This window comes from Strigops habroptila, chromosome 3 (assembly GCF_004027225.2).
Source record: "Strigops habroptila isolate Jane chromosome 3, bStrHab1.2.pri, whole genome shotgun sequence".
Taxonomy (NCBI): domain Eukaryota; kingdom Metazoa; phylum Chordata; class Aves; order Psittaciformes; family Psittacidae; genus Strigops; species Strigops habroptila.
The window spans coordinates 73,331,869-73,351,292 of NC_044279.2; the positions used below are offsets into that span (position 1 = coordinate 73,331,869).

The following is a 19,424-nucleotide window of genomic DNA, read 5'->3' on the forward strand; positions in this document are numbered from 1 at the left end:
CACTTAACACATTTTCTAGAGGGAAAGGTCATATTGTAGAACCTGTACCTCTTAATATTGCATGTGAAACTATGTGTGGACTACAGTACCATGAAGAATCATTTTTAAAGCCTCCTAAATACTTCTTCTCTTCTAAAATCAGGACTGACTCGTAAATTGAAACAAGGACTAACAAATTAATTAGTTTTGAGGAGATTCAAGTTAGATATCAGGGAGAAGTTTTACACAGAATCACTGTGAGGGTGGTGAGGCACTGGAACAGGCTGCCCAAGGAAGTGGTAAATGCTCCATCCCTGGCAGTGTTCAAGGCCAGGCTGGACGGGGCTTTGAGCAACCTGGTCTAGTGGAAGGTGTCCCTGCCCATGGCAGGGGGTTGGAACCAGATGATCTTTAAGGTCCTTGCCAATCCAAACCACGCAGACACACTGCATGGCACACCGGGGTCCGAGTGAGTGCCAGACCCAGCCTACCACCCTTTCATAGCACCAGGGTACACCAAGTGTGGTTGCCTAGCTGCGGTGCTGAGCCTCTGCAAACAGCAGTCTGCAAACAAGTCTTTGGACACTCTGCTCCTTGAGGAGACAAAACTCCTGAACTGCCAGGTAGGAAGAGGATCTCAGTCGTGACAGATAGACAGAAGCAATTACTTAAAACGGTAGAGTAACTTAAACCATTGTTATGCTGAACATCCTCCCAAGTGAAGAGTAAAGGGCTGGCTAACTTGATAACCACTGCTGATCTCAAGCACATTTGTCACTTTAGATTTCACCTTTAAATTGTTTTCTCATATACCCATGCACATATCCCTTATGCAGGTTTGTTGTGTCTTGGGTGGGAATGGAAATTTCCACTGGCTGAACAGAGTCTTTCCTTGTCTCTGTCCTCTAGAAAGCCTGCTATTCCTGTTTCTTTTAGTTCTGATCAAAACGTAGCACGTATGTATAATCTTCCTGCACATAAAGCATGCAAAAGTTGTTATGCTTTTTGGAGTGGTATAGCAAATTGTGAGAAGCACCTACACTTGCTGGCTGGCGGCTAACTGCATATGGATTCTGCTTGGCTCTATATATACTTTTAGTAGTACTGCCTAAGGCAAAATGCGACAGAGATGCCAGTCCTCGAAAAAAGCTTGGGAGCATCTTTTTATTCTTTACTTTTGTAGGTTAGATGCTAGGAAGGCTGTTTGAAGCAGCAAGATTATTTGGACCATCCAGGGAAGTTGCAGTCTTCATCACAGATGGTTTAAAGAAACAAAGAGGTTAAAACCTGTCAGGATTCATGTAGAGGTTGCAGCCAAATGTTCATTAGAACAAAGGACAAGATCCAAGATCTCGTAAAGACAGTAAGAACTGCTGCGTTGGCTGTGCAGACCTCTGAACCAAGCTGCACTTGCACACGGGTGGTAGTGCCCTTGGCTGGTGTTGGAGTAAGGGCTTAAACCAAAGGACTGCCTTCAGAGCTCTGGTCCCATCTCTGCAGTGCAGTATCTTGTCTCACACAGCCACCAACAAACCCATGAGGAACTGAGCGATTACAAAGTGCTCCTTCCCCTGGCATAACCTCCCCATTTCTGGCAAACAGCTGTTGAGAAACTTCCTGAGGTGAAGATTGCATTTGCACCATTCTGTTTAAATTACCAGTGGCCTTAGCCTTCAGGAATTTGTCACATCTCTTTCTGAAATTGCTTATGCTCTTGGCTTCCAAAACATACCAGGCCATGGGCTCCACAACTTTGGTTTGGCTGGCAGTTTCTCTGAGAATCTGAGCTTCTGAAAAAACCCAAGTAATAGCTCAGAGGGGAGCCAGGCATGAGTCTACACATCTCCAATGGACTTCTGCTCTCGGCATACAGTGGTGTGGGGGCTGCAGGAAGAAAGTTGGGAAGGGTTTTGAGCTCAGTGGGAAGTAGGAGCTGCTGCTTTTGTGCAGCAGGGGAGTTTGGCTAGGCAACAGTGAGCTGAAATTCAGGGGCAGGACTTTTCCTTGGTGTCTGCAAGAGGAACAGCTGATCAGCTGAACCTTGCCTCTCCGTGGCAAGGTTCAGCTCCTGCTGAGTCCTTGCCAGGGTTCCTAATGCAGCTAGTTGCTGAAATCAGCAAGATGGAGCTAATCGGGGTGGGAAAAAGCGGGCGATGTGGCATCCAGCCTCCACGTGTCCTTCCTTCCCACACTGGAGGCACCACCAGTGCCTCCCTTCCAGCTAGTGAGCCGGTGGCCTCATTGCATCACTCATCACCACTTCTTTCTGTGTTGTGTGTTTGAGGAGCAACACCATAGTCATCTCCCTGAGCCTGCTTGTCTGAACAGTTGGAGGCAGTCACCCAGTGGCCCTGCAGAGACGATGCTATCTGTTGCCAGTGCTTGGTTACTTCTTTGATGGACGTCTTCCTTGCAGCAGCCCCAAAGGCTCCCCCACTAGGGACGTGCATTTCACACCTGCTTTACAGGTACAGGATTACAGCCTTGCTTTGTAAATTAACCTCCTGTGATTACAAACATTAGCACTTTGACTTCCCAAGCAACATAAGCATGGTTTTCCTAAGGCTCACCGCTTGTTCCTAGCAGCCAGAGATAGCACTGGGAGATCCTGTGAATGCCGCTCTTGATCCGAGCTGTTACTGTAGCGCACTGCATTCTGAACGCAGAAATATGAAGTGGCCTGATCCTAGGTACATTCCTGTTCTGTCTGGCAGCCTGTTTGCTGTCCTGCTTTTTCTTACAGCAAGAAGATGCCTCTTGCAGACAGTTGGCTGGGTGGGGAAGGAAAGCATCGTGGCACTTACTGCTCTCCTGATACAATTGTCAACTTCCCATTCACTTAAATTTTCCCTGAGCACCTTTTTAAAAAGTGGTTCAGTTTCCCTCTTTCACAGGTTTTGCTGGCACTTATCATCTGAAATGGTACTTAATCAGTCCCTGTCTGAATTCTCTGTAAGGATAATTGATGTCCATGTCTCCAACAAGCTGAAAATTGTTTGCCCCCCAGCCTTTGGCATATAAAGGGACTTTGTTTTCTGCAGAGGATGTTTTTGTCTAATAAGCAAATGACCCCAGCTGTAAGGCTGGCAGGGTGCTGGTACAGCTGCAGACACCTGCCTTTCGGCCTAGGGCAGGAGAGGTGTGGTGCTCTTTCCGGATTAAAGCTGAGGACTGTGTCCAGAGCTCACCCCATGCAGGCACCGGACATGTTCCAGGGTGTGTTTTTCCCTTCAAACTGTTTGATCCCATCTTTTCCCAGGGCAGTTTCAAGAACGAAGTCACCCTGTCTCAGGAGCACTGTAAGATGTCCTTCAGAAGCTCACTTCAGGGTGCAGCAGCCGGTGTATCCGCGCCCAGGCAGGTGAGATCCTTCAGGCACCAAAGATCACTGGAGATCCAGAATGGCCACTCTGCAGTGATTTGAACTTCAAGCCCTTTCAATGAGAAGGTCATTAGTCTTTTGAAGAAATGAGTCAGAAGCTCTCGCTGCCACTTTCAAATGTTTAAACCAGCTGCTGACACGCCTTTGGTGTGTCCAAGTGTGGCAACATCTTCCAAACTGGTAGCGTGACCAGGAATCAAATTGAGATGTGAGTCGCACATCTCATTGCAATTACAAAATCTCTAATAAGGTCAAATATTTTGCTTTCCAAATTAAAACAGAACCCCCCTGCAACCTCTTTTCGAGTACAAACTGGCTCTGAGTTGGCAACACGAATGTCTGAGTGTGCACACAGCCTGAGACAACTGACCGTTTCTCATTCATCCTGTTCATCTCAATGCATGTTTAATGCTGCAGCCTAAAAATGATACAACACCTAAGGCTGGTGTTGACCTCTGAAACACCATTTTTCACGAAGGCTAGTGAGCAAACCACCCAGCTCACTTGTTCCATCCTCCCTAGATGCCCACCTTGTGTCTCCGTGAAGCCCAACAAACCATTTAGTAGAAAACCTCCCAAACATGGACTTTCCCCGAGTTTGACGTGCTGTCACGTGTGCTCAGTGTGAGCCGTTGCAGCACTTTGTGAGAGCATAGGGACAGAGTCAGGCGAATGGAGTCTGTTTGTTAGAAAAATAACTATCTCGAGGGGTTCGGTCACGGTGGTGCCTGCCTTCTCCTGACAAATGGAAATGCGCATTTTGAAGGAAGTTGTGAATGCCCCATCCCTGGCAGTGCTCAAGACCAGGCTGGATGGAGTCTTGGCGACATGGTCTAGTGTGAGGTGTCCCTGCCCATGGCAGGGGGTTGGAACTAGATGATCTTAAGGTCCTTTCCAACCCAAACCATTCTGTGATTATTTGAACAGCCACTGCACTGAATTGCTGAAGACAGCAGAGGGCTCTACTGCGAGCCGTACAGCTGAGTGGCCACAAAGTCCATCGGATTTTGTTCTCAAGGCATGCTCTCTTTTTTGGTGATCCTCTGCCAAAGCCTAGCTGCTGCCGGCAGCGTGGACCTCAACTTCTCACTCGCAACATGGGAGTGGCTCTTGTTCAGGTTGCTCCTGTCCTCAACTCTGCTGGGTTTTATCAGGACGTGGAGGCATTGAGGATTTCTGCGGAAACCTGTTGAGTGCGTGGTGCGTCCTGTGGAAGAACCAAGGCTGTGCTGAGAAACCAGTTTCTGACAGCACTTGACTTAATTTGGAACGCAACCCCATCTTGGTGTTTTTGGTGGTGTCATAATTTTTCCCAACCTGTCTGACAAATGAACTTACCTGTAATTGTGTTCATGCCTTTCCTGTAGGAAGTTGCTGTTGAAGGATTGCCAGGCTTCGCTTGTTTGGATGGGAAAATCTCTTACGTGACTCGCCTTATCTGCTCAAGAATTTTGGCCGCCTCTGTTGGCATAATAGAGAAATCTGTTTGCTAGGCTTTTATCCTTAAAGGGATAGAATTTCACTAGTATTTTACACTTAAAAGGATATAACATTTCTTCAAAACCAGAATGCACAAGCATATACATTCTCAGTCTGTTGCCTGGGATATTAGGCAGACAACACCTAATATTGCTAAAGCCTAGCAGTGTAAGATTAAAATATGTTAGTTGAGGATAAATTGTCTATATATTGCACAAAAAATCTTAATGGGCAAAGGAAACATGCCCTAAGCCCTGTACAAACCTTACTTGCCAAAGCTTCTGTGATATTTGTGGGGTTAATTTCAAAAACAGCTAAGGGCTTTATTGTACTTGTTTTCATTATTTGGAAATTGCTCTTCCTGACTCCAGTGATGCCTGGTATTCTTACGTGTAAGTTTCTGCTCAGTTTCAAAACATCTTGACAGTCTCATGCTATTTGTGCGTGTGCCTGTGCTCCCTTTCGTCTGTTTATAGCAACATCAGGAAACTGCTGCTGTCAAAAAACAGCGAGGGCTGGAGCGGGGCTAGGGCTAGAGCGGGGCAAGGGCTGGAGCGGGACTCCGGCTTACGCGCCTGAGCAGCGGCTGTGGTGGATATAATGGAGACGTGCTCCACACCTTGCGGAGCCGGGAGGCACAGAGGACGCGGTTAGCCGCACTCCGCCCCGCACATCACCACGCACCCGGCTGGGCCAGCGCCGGACTAACGTTGTCTCCACCTTCGCGGCGCGCAAAACCCGCGCCTTCGGGGTGGGACCAGACCGGGGGGTCCTGCCTGCGCGCAGGCTGCGGCCCGGGCGGTGCCCCGCGGCACCGGGACACGCCGCGAACAGCGGGCGGGGCGGGCCGCGCCCCTCGCTGCGCGGTGCTGCGCGGAGCGGCTCCGTACTCCGCAGAGCTGAAGGGAGGCGCGGTCAGGCGCAGGGCGCCGCCCCATTGGCAGCGAGGTGCCGTACTTTGCATGTCTCCGCCCCCCGCGCCTCCCCATTGGCTGAGAGCCGGAGGCGCTTTGCATGGCCCCGCCCTCCCCGCGCCGCCTGGCCGGCGCTGCGCTGCGGTGCGGTGTCGGGCCGGCGGCGCGGCGCAGTGCAGGAGCCGGAGCCGGAGCCGGTAGCGGGGCTGCGGGTAGCACCGCCGCTTGGCTTGAGTCTGGCGGAGCGGAGGGGCAGCAGCAGCAGCAGCCTGCGGGGCGAAGCGAAGCGGCCGGTGGATCTCGCTGTTCTCCTCCCCTCCTCTGCTTTTCCTGCGAGCCGCTCCCCGCCCGGGTCCCGCGGGTGCAGCATGAAGTGCAGTGATGGCCCGGAGAGGTAAGACGGCGGTGAGGACGCTGGAAGACCTGACGCTGGACTCCGGGTATGGTGGCGCGGCGGACTCGGTGCGCTCCTCCAACTTGTCGCTGTGCTGCTCGGATTCGCACCCCGCGTACCCCTATGGAGGAAGCTGCTGGCCGCACCTAACTGACTCCATGCACAGTCGGCACAACAGCTTCGACACCGTCAACACCGTCCTAGCGGAAGACTCCGAGGTGCTGGACTGCGCGGGGCAGCAGTGCTCCCGGCTCCTGCCCGACCTTGAGGAGGTCCCCTGGAGCCTGGAGGAGGTGGAGGCGCTGCTGCTGCCCCCGCCGCGCCGGGAGCCGCGGGCGCCGGCCGCCGCCGCCAGCCCCGGGAGCCGGGATGCGGCGGCGCGGCTCTCGACGCTGGTGAGCCGGGCACTGGTGCGCATCGCCCGGGAGGCGCAACGGCTGAGCCTCCGCTTCGCCAAGTGCACCAAGCACGAGGTGCGGAGCGCCATGGAGATCGTCCTGGGCTGGACGCTGGCGGCCCGTTGCACATCAGCCGCCCTGGGCGCCCTCTCCCTCTACAACATGAGCAGCAGCGGTGGCGATCGCTTCAGCCGCGGCAAGTCGGCGCGGTGCGGGCTCGCCTTCTCCGTAGGCAAGTTCTACCGGTGGATGGTAGACAGCCGCGTGGCCCTGCGCATCCACGAGCACGCCGCCATCTACCTCACCGCCGGCACCGAGAGCCTCTTCCGCGACATCCACGCAAGGGTGCTGGCCGGCCCCGCCGCCCCGCTCCCGCCGCCCGGCCGCCCCCCGGCCGCCGCCGCCACCCCGGCCGAGAAGGAGAAGGAGGGCGGCGAGGCGCCCCGGTTCACCCTGGAGGCGCTGGAGCAGACGGTCAACAACGACCCCGAGCTCTGGGGCTTGCTGCAGCCCTACCAGCACCTCATCTGCGGCAAGAACGCCAGCGGTGAGTGCGGCCGCGGGGCGCGACCGGGAGCCACAGACCACCTGTTGCGCCGGGGCGGGACCGGGCGGACCCCCCCGTCCATCGGCGGGCGCCCGTCCGTCCGTCCCTAGGGGCGAGGGGCGGGAGAGGCACCTGCCGCCGGGGACGGGGTGGCCGGGGGGACAGAGCGGTGCCCCTTCCCGGTGGTGCCCGACGGAGCGCGGGGAGGGAGCTGCCGAGCATCCCCGTCTGGCCCTGCCGGGGCTGCCTGCGGGGCTCTGTGTTTGTCTGTGTCAGTGTTAAGGGACAGCTAGCCGGGATGCGGCGAGGGCTGGGTAATAGACGTCGTTCGGAGCTTCAATTTTCCACAGGAAATGGCAGAAGCGCAGCTGAGCGCTCGCAAGCGAGATCAAACTTTGTTACATATGCAGTGGTTTGGCCAGAGATTGCGTGGTTGGCGCTGAAATGCAGTCTTTCTGGACAGATTTCATTCATGTTGCTGCTTGTTTACCCAGAGCTTGACACAGATGCAACACGGTGATGCATCAATATCCTGGGGATTTTTTTCTTTTCTTCTTTGAAACAAAGAGCTCGATATTTTTGAGTTATCGTTCAGTAGAGCAAGCAAAGTTGACGTTTCTTATTTCAGGTCCGTGTTTGTCAGGGAAGGGAAGATGGAATGAGCTGCATCTCAGAGAGTCGGAGTTGAAATCGGTGTTTTCCTCCTAAGCGTGCACAGGCACATGCAAACACTTGTATTAAGCTTGAATACAAAATACCTGTCAAGCTGACATGCAAATATTGGGGAGGATGGGGGGGGTAAGGGAGAGGGAACTGGGAGAACAAGGATAACTGGAAGCCTAGATCTGGTCTACAGATAAGCCCTGTTAAGTTTTTACAGCCACTGAGGATGCATTACAGCTAATTATCTATTGTGTTAAGACACCTTCTCTCCCATAAGAGACCCAAAGGAGGATGCCAAGTGGGAGCAAAAGAAAGGGGCAAATCCTCCTCCCCGGTGTGAATCGATGTGGCTCCGTTACATTCCTCTGGTGGTTCTACTCCAGCTGAGGGTGTCCTCCCCAGAGGCCCCACTGAGCCTCCTCCCTCCCAATGCATCTGCTGGCAGGGACATGGGTTGCAGGACCCTTGCGCTTGACCCTGGTGCTGTTGCAGGATGAAGCCTTCTTCAGGAGCGCCCTGCTGTTTTTTCCTGGTCTGTGTACCAGGAGTCCTGGTACTGTGCCTGTAGGTTTCAGATGGCACTGTGTTGCGTTTCTGACATTGCAGCACTGCCTGTGCAGGCTCCTTCCTACTGAGCCTTTCATTTTGTTTTGCGGCTCTAACTCCCTCTGTATCAGCTCGGTGGGTTTAAATGAACTTCATCCAGACCCTCATGGACCTCCCTTCCAGGGACACGATTCAGAGTTTTCATCTCCATTTTGTTGTAGCTTTACTTGGCACAGATCTCCTCGATAACTCAGTCCTGACTCGAGCAAATGGCATTTTTCTCCAATGTTCGAATCAGACCCTAGCAAGTTGTCCATTTTGTTTTGCCTCTCTCCCTGTGTCATTATGCTTTCTATACAAATGGCTGTAATGTTGGTTTGCTTTTTAGCATCTTGCAATATGTAGTTTGGCATCCTGTTATATGTATTTAGAGTTACAGGTGCAGACGAGTCAGGCCTTCTTGTAATAAAAGACATTTTTTATTGCTGTTTACATTTATTTAGATTTAATCCAAGGACGCGTTGCATGCTCTTAAGTACTTTAATGGCAACTAAAACAGCCATTATAAACCATTAAACACATCAGCCTGTTTCTTCGCCAGTGAGATATGTATCTGTTTATATAGTCCTCACCATTTTGATGTCTGAGTGCTCCATGGTTGGTTTCCTTCTCAGGCACTTAAAAGGTGGGGAAATCTGATGTGAGAGATTATTTGACCTGCTTAAAACTATTTGGGCAATCTGTGGTAGGAGGTTAGGACTGCTGGAAGCTACATCTCTATACAGTGGCATAACCACAAGTTCATTCTTCCTCTGTGCTCAGAACTTGAAACACCATGATAGAGCAGCTTAATAGGTAGCAGACTTCTTGCATCTCTCTGCACTGCTCCAGGAGAAGAGACACAGCGCTTGTACTCTGGAGGTTCAATAAATCGGGGTGCCATTCCCCAGCTGGGGGGGACATGGGTACAGAGGCACTGATATCAGTGGGTTTGGCCCATTGGACATGGGTGAGAAGTGGTGGCAGGGTCCTTTCTGGAGGTGTTGTGGCCAATATAATTTAAGTGAAGGATGGAGAAGGAAAGCTGTGCAAAAGCAGCCCTCCTGGCTGTTCCTCATCTGCAAGCAGTTTTTTGTGGGGAGAAGGGCAGTCTTTCTGGCAAGCAAGTGTCAACCCTTCCAAGATTTTCCAGGCTAAATTTAACACCCTGAATTCTGTCCAGACAGTGAAACAGGCAACCCGTGAAGAATATGGGATGCAGGTGTGTGAGGAACGTGAGTTTGTGCATGATGTAGTCTGAGATTGCTCTAAGACAGTCTGTGAACACAAGTGTTGGGGGAGATGTTCTGAGGATCTGCAAGGCACAAACCAGCTTTTCAGGGCTTCCCCATCAGCTGTGTGGAGCATTTTGTGGTTTCAGCTGAGGTTTTCTAGCCTGGTGTCATACCCAGTCATCTTGGAAGCTGCTGAATAAGATCAGTATTGCAAGATAACCTTGTCCTTCTTATAAATGATGGTCACGTGCCTTCAGACAAAGTCTGAGCTGGTTCCTTTAATGGGTGCTTCAGCCTGCTGGACTCACCTCGAGTACATCTGGCCCAAGCTCAGACAGCAACCTTGACAGGAGCCCCATTCTCTGACAGGTACCTGCTCATTCCTCATGCAGGGTTGAAGGCACGTGGATAAAGGTGGTGGCACTCCTTCCTTCATGTGCTGCAGGCAGCAGGCCACATCTCCTTGATAAGCCTCTTGATAACCTCTTGTGTGGGACCAGAGGAGGGATGACAAAGGAGAAGCAAGCAGTGGCATCTGGGGCAAGATGCTGGTGCATGGCAGTGCTGGCATCTTGTCTAAGCTTATCCCAGTTACTGTATCTGAAAGAATAGAGCTTAAAAGCACTCCGAGGTAGTAATTCCCCCTCTCCCTCCCCCTCTACCCAATTTTTAATGTCCTGGTTGAATGAAAATTAAAAACTTTACATTGGGGAGTTCATTGGTGCTCAAATGTTTCAATTACGAGCTCCATCTGAACAGCACGGTACACGTTTTACATCCCATAACAGTCGCGTGGGGTGTTATTTCCCTTGAAATAGTGGGAGCAAAATATTGTGTGCTCAATGAAAGGCAGTAAAAGCTGGCACCTCTGTGGTTTAAGCTATATTATTTCCGTTTCCTTATTGCTCATCAATTTCCGTTTCCTTATTGCTTACTTTCAGGCCAAAGAGAGCTGCTTTGAGATGACTGGGAAGTTTCCCTAGGTCTTGGATGTAGCATGAATTGTAGAAATAAGCCCATTGTATTTCATTTTCACAGGGGATGCTTGGGTGGCAGGTCCAAGTAGCTCAAAGTCACCTATGCTGTATTACAAAACTCCTCTTTTACCAGGTGGAGGAATGATATTAGACAACACTTAGATTAATATAGAACTTTGAAAACAGGTTGTTCCCATTTCAGTCTTGGGGGGCTCCTTACTTATGTGGCGGGACTGATGGTGGGAAGGGCAGAGACTGTGAGCGGGACAGCCATGGAGCCAGGGAGGAGGTTTTTGCAAAGCAGCCAGCGTGCACAACTCTGCCTTGTGTCTTTCTGTACAGCTACTAAAAATAGTTATTTGGAACCCAACTGCATCACTGTGGTTTCTTCCTATTTTTAATATTATTTAGAGAGGAAGACACAACGACCAGGAAGAAACCCAGGATTAGCTCAGTCTTGGCTGCTAACCTCAGTTTAACCTCAGCCTCTTGTCCTAACCCCCGCAAACTAGAGGGACTCCACGCAAATGAGCAATACCAGTGTATTAGCACAGGTTAACCAAATCAGTTAATGCTTTTAAGTTCTGATACATATGTATGCGTATGTGTGTGTATATAGAGACCATACCCTTCTTTTACTCGCGAGCATACTGTTATCTGTTTGTTACTTCTTTGCTTTCCGTTGTAAATGAACCATTCAAGATGCTGTTACATCTTGTAGGGGCAATATAAAAATCAATCTAAAACTTATTCAGCTAGGATGATAGAAGAATATTTGGGCACAAAATAGAATTTCATGCCTTTTTCCTGGGCTTTTTTTAACTGCTGTTTCAACAACATTCCCATTTCCCCCTTATATTTTTCAGAGTGAAAAATCCCCCTGAGATACTGTTTGAAGTTTCTTGTATGTGCTTGTATGTTATACTCAGAGGTCTTTGCTGTTATGTGTTTCCTTATCTGTCCCTAGGCACTTGAGTCCCTTGCTGAGAGGTTAACACAAGTAGCAGTACAACAGATGATGTGTCTTTGCTCGATTCTCTTACCTGACAATCCCCCAGGCAAACTTCTGCAGCCTCTCTGAAGAAGTTGTGAATTTGTCCCCTCTCTCGATGGGAGAGTTGCCTGCCCAAAGGGCAGAAGGTTGTGCCTGATTGTGGCTTGTGGCCACCAATGCTGATGGGAGCTGGGATGGCAGTGGGGAAATTGTGCACCTTTCCTGGAATGGGATGGGTTGCTTTAACACCCAGTGTTAGCAGAAGCAGGACAGACTGAGAGCTCAGCGTGTGTGCACTCATTGCAGACCTCCGTTACCTTACATTGAGAAGGAGTAATGCTGGGACTGTGAAGTACAGACCCCGTAGGAGGTTGCAGTTTGACTGGCAGGCTCACAAAGGCTTGTTTCCCTCTGGATGTTTTTGTTCATATAATTTGTTTCAGTTATGAGTATAACATTAAAAAAAAGTTCCGGAAATGTCTATACCAGAAACACCCATAACAATCATATTGGCATACATCAGCTTTATGATTACTCCCTTTGTCATGTTGGAAAGTACCTTAATAGCAGTTATAGCCACTCTAAGGAGTTTTAGGGCTGCAGCTACATCACTTAGTTTCTGATGCAAACGAGGCTTTGGAATAATGATTGGGAAATATGATGGTATATACAAGAAGTATGTTAGGGGAGTAACAGCATGATTTCAGCAGTATATTGGGTTCCTGGCTGAAAGCTAACAGGCCTCATGTGAGGCTAACAGGCCTCATGTTTCATCCCTTCTGTGAGCTTGTGACACAAGGTGCAGATGAGTGTGAGGGACAACGTTGTGCCTTTCTGTAATGCTTCTGCAAATGCTCTCTTCTTTAGCTGCTCACGGAATCACAGAATGGTTTGGGTTGGAAAGGACTTTAAGATCATCCAGTTCCAAGCCCCCTGCCATGGGCAGGGACACCTTCCACCAGACCAGGTTGTTCAAAGCCCCGTCCAACTTGGCCTTGAACACTGCCAGGGACGGGGCATTCACAACTTCTTTGGGCAACCTGTTCCAGTGCCTTACCACAAAAGTTGCTCAAAGTTACTTTGAGTGAAAAAGACACCGTGGTTAGTGTGTTGGCATTTGTGCAGTGCTTATTGAACCAAGCTGTTGGTTATCAGTCAGAAATCTTCCATGTCATCTAGAGTAAATACCCAGTGGTGCACAGCCTGGGGACATCAACAGCCTGAACCTTTTCTCCCCTGTCCTGAACAGGGATTGAGTTCTCCCTCAGAAGTTAGAGGAAAGCCTTATGGTCTTCCCCCCACCTTGCCCTCAGTGAAGGTGTGAAAGAAGAAAGCCCCACTTGATTAGTTAAAACCTGAGGAAAAGACAGGTGATTTCTGGAGTGTGTGAGTGCCTGTAGTAGTTTGCTTTGGCCAGTGTGTAGTGCAAAAAGAGTAAGGTCTTCTTTCAGATGGCTCCCTGAAACTAGCAGCTTCCACCCAAAATAGCTCTGTGGCTGGCCCAGTAGAGGCTGCATAGAAAAAGCAAGGAGGAGATGGATGAGGACATTCATCACCACGATGTGCTCTCTTGCTGCGAGGATGATGAGCAGCAGTGCTGCTGCCATTTGTGTCCCTGAGCAGCTTGGCTTTCTGTGCACTCACAGGGGCCGAGGTGGATGCTTGGAGCCTGATGGACAGTGGACTGCTTCTGATCTCTCCTTTAACACCAAGTATTAGCATTAGCTGCTGGGCAGAGAAATGAGCAGCTGCTTGGTGTTGTGGGCTGACTTTCCCAATGCTCTTGTCTCCCAAATATTCTGACCAAAAGCTACTTACTGCACCATATCTGTATAAATCTGTAATTGTTATGCACCTGGTAAGTGTATTAAACATTTTAAAAGACATATAGATGGAGTCAAAATTACCCCAGAGCTTGTGCAGCCAGCTTGATCTCTGGTTACTTTGCCAGAGGTGTTCAATTGGGCAGCCTGAAAAAACACACAGACATTATAGAGGACTATATCAGCCAAAGCCTCACATACAGCTCTCGATCTGTCCCTGCTTTCAGGGATTTCCTGCAACAAAGAATTTCTATCAGTGGGCTCAGCATGGCTGCATTTGTCTGTCAGCGCATAAGCTTCCCATTTCCCAGAAGGTAATACAGCAATCCTGCTGCTGTAGGCTGTGAGGACATATAATCTGGTGGCCAGTCACTGCTTTTGCTTTCCATAAAGCTACATCTCTCCCCTGTAAGAACAGGAGAGAGGAGACCACTGATCAGCTGAAATGAGTCAGTGGGAAGGCAGCTGTAGGCTTGTTTTGATAGTAGGAGTGAGGGGAATGTTTCTGGGAGCCGTTGAAGAGCAAGGAGCTATCGCTGGTATGGAATCAGTTCAGCAGCATGGATGGGGCACAGACGCTTATGCTGATACCTTGCAGAGGCTTGTCTTGGTTATTTTAATTAATTTAACCTGTTACACTGCACCGATGCTTTTGAATCATCACATGACCTTACCATGGCAGTTCGTGGGTAAGGAGGAAGTTGCACAGCGTGGCTTATGGGACGTGACTGTTTTCTTGGGCTCCATTCCAGCAATGCCTGTCATCTTCATGGTATTTTATTCTCTTCCTTGATTCCTACATTCAGTTCGTAGTAAGCAGTACCCTTTTGTGGTGTAATCGTTACTGGGTACAACCAATGAGGTTTTAGAGTATGGTACTGTACGGGGACTGTTGGCATCCTGTGGTAAACACATGGACCAGCTTGATGGTTGAGAAGCTGCTTGGGACACTTGCATGTTCCCACAGGGATTTTCTTGGATCATCACTGATAAGGAAAAGAAATTGGCTTTGGCTTGATGTAAATGATACCGGATTGGTAATAGGGAACAGGAAGAAAATTAGACTTCTCATATCAACAGGCCTTGGGAAAGGTGATTGTGCCCCTGATGGACTGAGCTGACAGAGCTGGGTAAGGGACTTGTTCACCCTGGTTGGTTCCAGGCCATTTAAAAGCACTGTGTTAAATGGCATCTTACTTGTTAAAAAGATTTTGGGACAGATTCTCATCTGTGTGGCTGTTACATAGACGTGGTGTAAATGTACGTGTGTGGTGGTGCGTTGTCTGTTGGTGAGCAAACAGATCTGCTTGGTGGGAACTTTGCTGGCGTGATACTTGAGGACTGGGCTCTTCCTGCTGTTGTGCTTAAGGCAGTAATGGATGTTGACACTGGGATCTTTCAAAAGCTATGTGGAAGCACAGGAGACACGTATAAGTTCTTTTCTCCTGGTGTTGTAAAGCAGCTGAAAGCGAAAGTGCAGGGAGGGATCAGTGCTGCAGGATGTGTGGGATGCGGGATGCTCGCCAGGAGATAGGAGTGCATGGAGGCGTTGCAGCCGAGCTGGGAGGGACGGATAATACCTTTGGGTCAGCAAATTCACAGCCTGCTCCCAGAGCCCTTACGTGGATAGATCTTGCTCATGTGAACAGCACATGGATTTCACACGGCATAAAGGTCTCAAGATTGCCTCACGAGTGAGCAGGCGAACAGGAACCCCCGAGAAGATTAGAGACGAGGCCTCTTCAAGGACTGGATTTCTGTCCTCGAGTGCTGTGGAGTAGCACCTGGACCTGCAAGAGTCTGAGGCTTTAAAATTAATAAAAACACCCTGCTTTTAAATTGCACTGCTGTGAAATATTGCTCCCAGGTGGGGGAAGTGAACAGGGCCAGGGTTGCAGCAGGGGTATGGTGAATGCATTTGCATTTTCAAGGCAGTCAAATAACTGGAGGAAACTTTGCATCCCGCAGTGTTTCACAGTTTCTCTGGCCCTGTGGTATTCTTGGATAAACACTGCTGGGCTGTTGTGCCTTTGCTAATGTATTGTGTTTGGCTGCGAACAAGGAGCTGAAGTCGGGGAAAGTCAACTTCTCTTGCAGAGGGCTGAGCAAGTCTTGTGAGCCTCTCTCCAGGATGTTATCAGGCGGGGATTTGGAAAAATAGAGATTGTGGGGCTGCAGGTCCTTTGTCCCAAGTGAAGCATCAAAGCAGAGGATGTGGCCGGTAGCAAGGCAAGCTGCCATCGGGGAGGCAGGCCTGGTGCCTGGGGACTGATGCTGGACTCCCAGCCCCGTGGTGGGAAGTGCTGCCAGCAGAAAGGAGAGAAGATTTCAGAGATTGGAGCAATTTTGGGTACCCACTGAGGTGCTTTTTGTGGAGGATGCTAAAAGGATTTTTTTGGAATATAGGGGCATTTCTGTGCATGCCAGCGTACCACAGAAATTAGTTTCACTGGTTCATTCACTGTAAATTTGAGTAGGTAGATGATTTTGCTCTGGGTTGCAATATAGCGAACAAAACTTCTAGGGGCTACATGTAGGTACCTTTGATGCTGTTACTTCTCTTGATGTTTATAAGGGTCACAAACCTCAGTACTTCAGAAAAAATTATCTTTGTGCTACTGGTGTTATTTCACTTCTCTTGTGTACATTTTGTGTGATGTACAATACAAGGTGTTCCAAAGGTATTGCTAAATGCAGTCTTGTAGTCTTTTTCTGGGCAACGTTCCCACTGATTTTGCTGTTGAGGGTGGGCTGTCAAATGCCAGGACGAGATCTTATATTTGATAACAAATTAAAGAAACTCCTGAGTCAAAGCTGCAGGCCCAGGTTTAGTTTTGCTAAAAATAAGCTTTTTCAAAACTGAAAATACTTATTCCTGTTTTTTTGATTGTTCTAGTGATTCATGGTAATGGTTTTAAATTAAATGAGGGGAGATTCAGGCTGGTTGTGAAGAAAAAAAATCTTTACAATGATGGTGGTAAAACACTGGCACAGGTTGCCCAGACAGGTTATGGATGCCACATATCCCTGGAGACATTCAAGGCCAGGCTGGATGTGGTTCTGGGCTACCTGATCTAGTTGAAGATGTCCCTGCTCATTGCAGGGCATTGGACTAGATGAGCTTTGAAGGTCCCTTCCAACCCAAACTATTCTATGCTTCTGTGATTCTATGGTGTTCAGCTTTAAACTGCTCAGCGCAGCCTGTAAGCCCTTGTGCTAACTGGCTAGCCTATTTCCGCTGGCCCACATAAGAAAAATCCTAAAAATAGTCCAGCAGCGTGTGTTTTCAAAAGTAAATTAGATTTTAAAAATAAGAGCTTCAGTTTAATTATCTGGCATGCTGTCAGTGAGGAGGAGGGGTTTCAAAATACGCAATTCTTTTAACATGGAAAAAACCCTCCAAACCCAGTAACCCCAAACAAGCCGCCCCTCAGTAATTAGGACCTGCTATTGTGCTTTAACTAGTTCTTCACTATACTGCTGTGCTCACACAAAAAATTGCCTTCTGCATCGAATGGCTTTGGATAGTGAAAACAGTTCTGCAAGATAAGTTGAATGTAGGGGCAGATACCAGCAACATGAACACTATCTTAAATTAAATATTCCTGCCTGTGCGAATGTGTATAATACTTTGCGTTTCTTCTTAAAGAGCATGTTTGGTGAACCATGGGTAAGATGAGCAGGAGTAATTTCAACTATTTTACAGGTTTAAATGCAGGAATGAGATAAACACCTATCTAATGCAAAGGATGCTGAACTTATGTAGCAATGTTCTTGCAGCTGAAAGCTGGGAGCCAAGATAGGTAAGTCAGTGACGCTGTCTGTCTGACATACATCAGCAGTTAAACTGTGGTGGCTGAATGTGTCTAAAGCAAGATTAAATACAACAAGAGAAAAATACCCTAGCCAAAGCTTATTCCCCCTTAAGCATACAGTCTAATTGATTTTCAGGAAGGATATGGGCTGTCACCCCTCTTCAGCTCATAGAAACAGCTTATGTGTGGGATAATTGGCAGGTTTTAGAAGGAGACCTGTGGTGATGAGAGCCATCAAACCACCAGGGCTGATGGGGATGCTGATGTCTACCGACTCTACCTCCTTTCTGCTGACCAGGAATGTCATGGGGAGAAAAGGGCTGGAGACAGAGCTTGAGGTTGTGGAGAGACCAGGCAGTTATCAAAGGGGTGGGAAAACACTGCCTTATCAGGGCTAGTGAGGTTCTATGGAGACACCTTTAATTACCAGCTATGAGGCAGGAGCTGGTGAGTCACAAGGTGTTTTCTAAGGTTTTGGGCTGGCCCTGGATGCTCAGACGTTGGCTGCTATTACAGGTGACTTCTCTTTCATTCTGAACGATTAGGCGCAGCTGCGATAAGGTTCTCCTTTGGACCCTGCCACCCTTAGCTCTGCTTTTGCCACCTTGAGATCAGATGGCTCTGATTTGCCCAACCTAGGGCTATTCCTTGGGACTCCCTGGGAATCACCTGGAATTTTGTTGCCTGCTTAATAGCTGCTTCTCATGCAAACAGTGCAAACACACCCAAACTGCAAAACTGGCTACAAAGCTAGTTGCTGAGCAGAGTTAGACCTGTACAATGGAAAGGAGCTGCAAGGCCCACAGGCAGCTTGTGCAATCCATGTTGCATACTCCGACAGTGCTGCTGAGACATCCCCGTCTGGAGTGAGAATGTGTTGTGGGCACACTGGGCTTGGGTGAGTTGGGTGAGCCCCTGGGAAAATATCCATTTTGGGGACAGCATTTAAGGGAAGAGGGGTTGAGAAAATGAGGACTTCTTAATTTACTTCTCCACTTAACTGTGGCCTAAGGAGCGTCATGGGTACGGGTTCTGATCCTGTTCCCTGTGAAGGTTTGCAGTGCTACTGGCATTGCACTGATACACTGAAATAGTTGTCGATATTTAAACACATGAGCGTTGGCCATGGTGTAAGGAAAAATGAGAACAACTCAGCACCCCCGTAAAACATCCTCTGAGCCTGGACTAATTAGTTCAGTTTTGAGTAGCCTCATTTCCAGAAAGAGAAAGAATAGAGCAAACAGCAGAAATGATAATGAAAGTTGGGGAGCCCAAGGGCAATGTTTCAGTACAGTGATAGCCAACTGGAGTGGCATTATTTGGTCCAGAAAGAAAGCACCCAGGGAAGCTGTGATTGCACCATGCAAGAGGGTGAGTGGCAAAGTGGGAACTGATCAGCCACCTGATTTTATTGCAGAGAACCACAATGCAAGACTGAAAGAGAGTATATTTAAAATAACTCTAAAGAGCCCTCTCCCTTTGCAATGTACCGGTGGGGTCGTGGAGCTGAATACTGCAGGGAGCAACTGGGAAACAATGTGTCAGGGTTATGCACATGAAGGAGACTGTTTCTAAAGGTTATATTACTACTCGGTCTTATATTAATAGTTGCAGAGGAAATACGGTTTCATGTTTTAGTCCGAGCTTTGCTGGGAAGGCCTTTCCAGGCATTGCATAAGATGTGGCGGGTGTTCCTGGCCTTCCTCTGCACTGCAGAACCATTCGCTGCTGACTGGGTGCTCTGCAAACAGAGGCTCCTTCCTGCAGTATTGCTCACACAAATAAACTTTATTCCTTTCAGTAGTCCTGTGAATGACTAAGAGCTGCAGGACTGAATGATCTACTGTTCTGAGCTCTTTTCATGACAACTTCTCTAGGTTTTCTTCTGCAGTTTTGATACGGGAAAATCTTCCTTCACTCGCTTTCATATGTGCTCTCAGTGTTAGGAGTGGTGACCCTCTAGATATAGCTGCCTTTTTTCCTTCCCTTAGCTTCAAAGAAGTTTAGTATTTGCGTAAGAGTCTCGCTAATTTACTGCATTCTGGCTTAATCTCTCTCAAATGCCTTTCTGAAAATAGTCTGTCCGGATGAGGTAAAAATACTCACTGTCAAAGCAGAGTATGTAGAAATAGCTGTAATTTTGAGTTGTATCAAATAGAAACTCACGCATTTGCATTTGATTAAGGACAGGTGTTTAACTTTTTGTGCAGCTGGTTGGTTTTAAGGGTAACTGGAATTT

The 19,424-nt window shown here is 48.7% G+C and overlaps 1 protein-coding gene across 2 annotated transcripts in view; it reads left to right on the top strand.

Moving 5' to 3' along the window:
• Positions 1-5,885: 5,885 nt before the first annotated feature.
• The window catches only part of BTBD11 (BTB domain containing 11), a 173,727-nt gene continuing 160,188 nt past the window's right edge, over positions 5,886-19,424 (top strand). Inside the window, exon 1 of one of the 2 annotated variants that reach the window (XM_030479855.1) lies at positions 5,886-7,093. In XM_030479855.1, coding sequence (XP_030335715.1) covers positions 6,136-7,093 — 958 coding nt within the window. In that variant the 5' untranslated portion in view covers positions 5,886-6,135. The remainder of the gene's footprint in view (positions 7,094-19,424) is intronic. The other variant, XM_030479857.1, reaches the window with a different exon arrangement.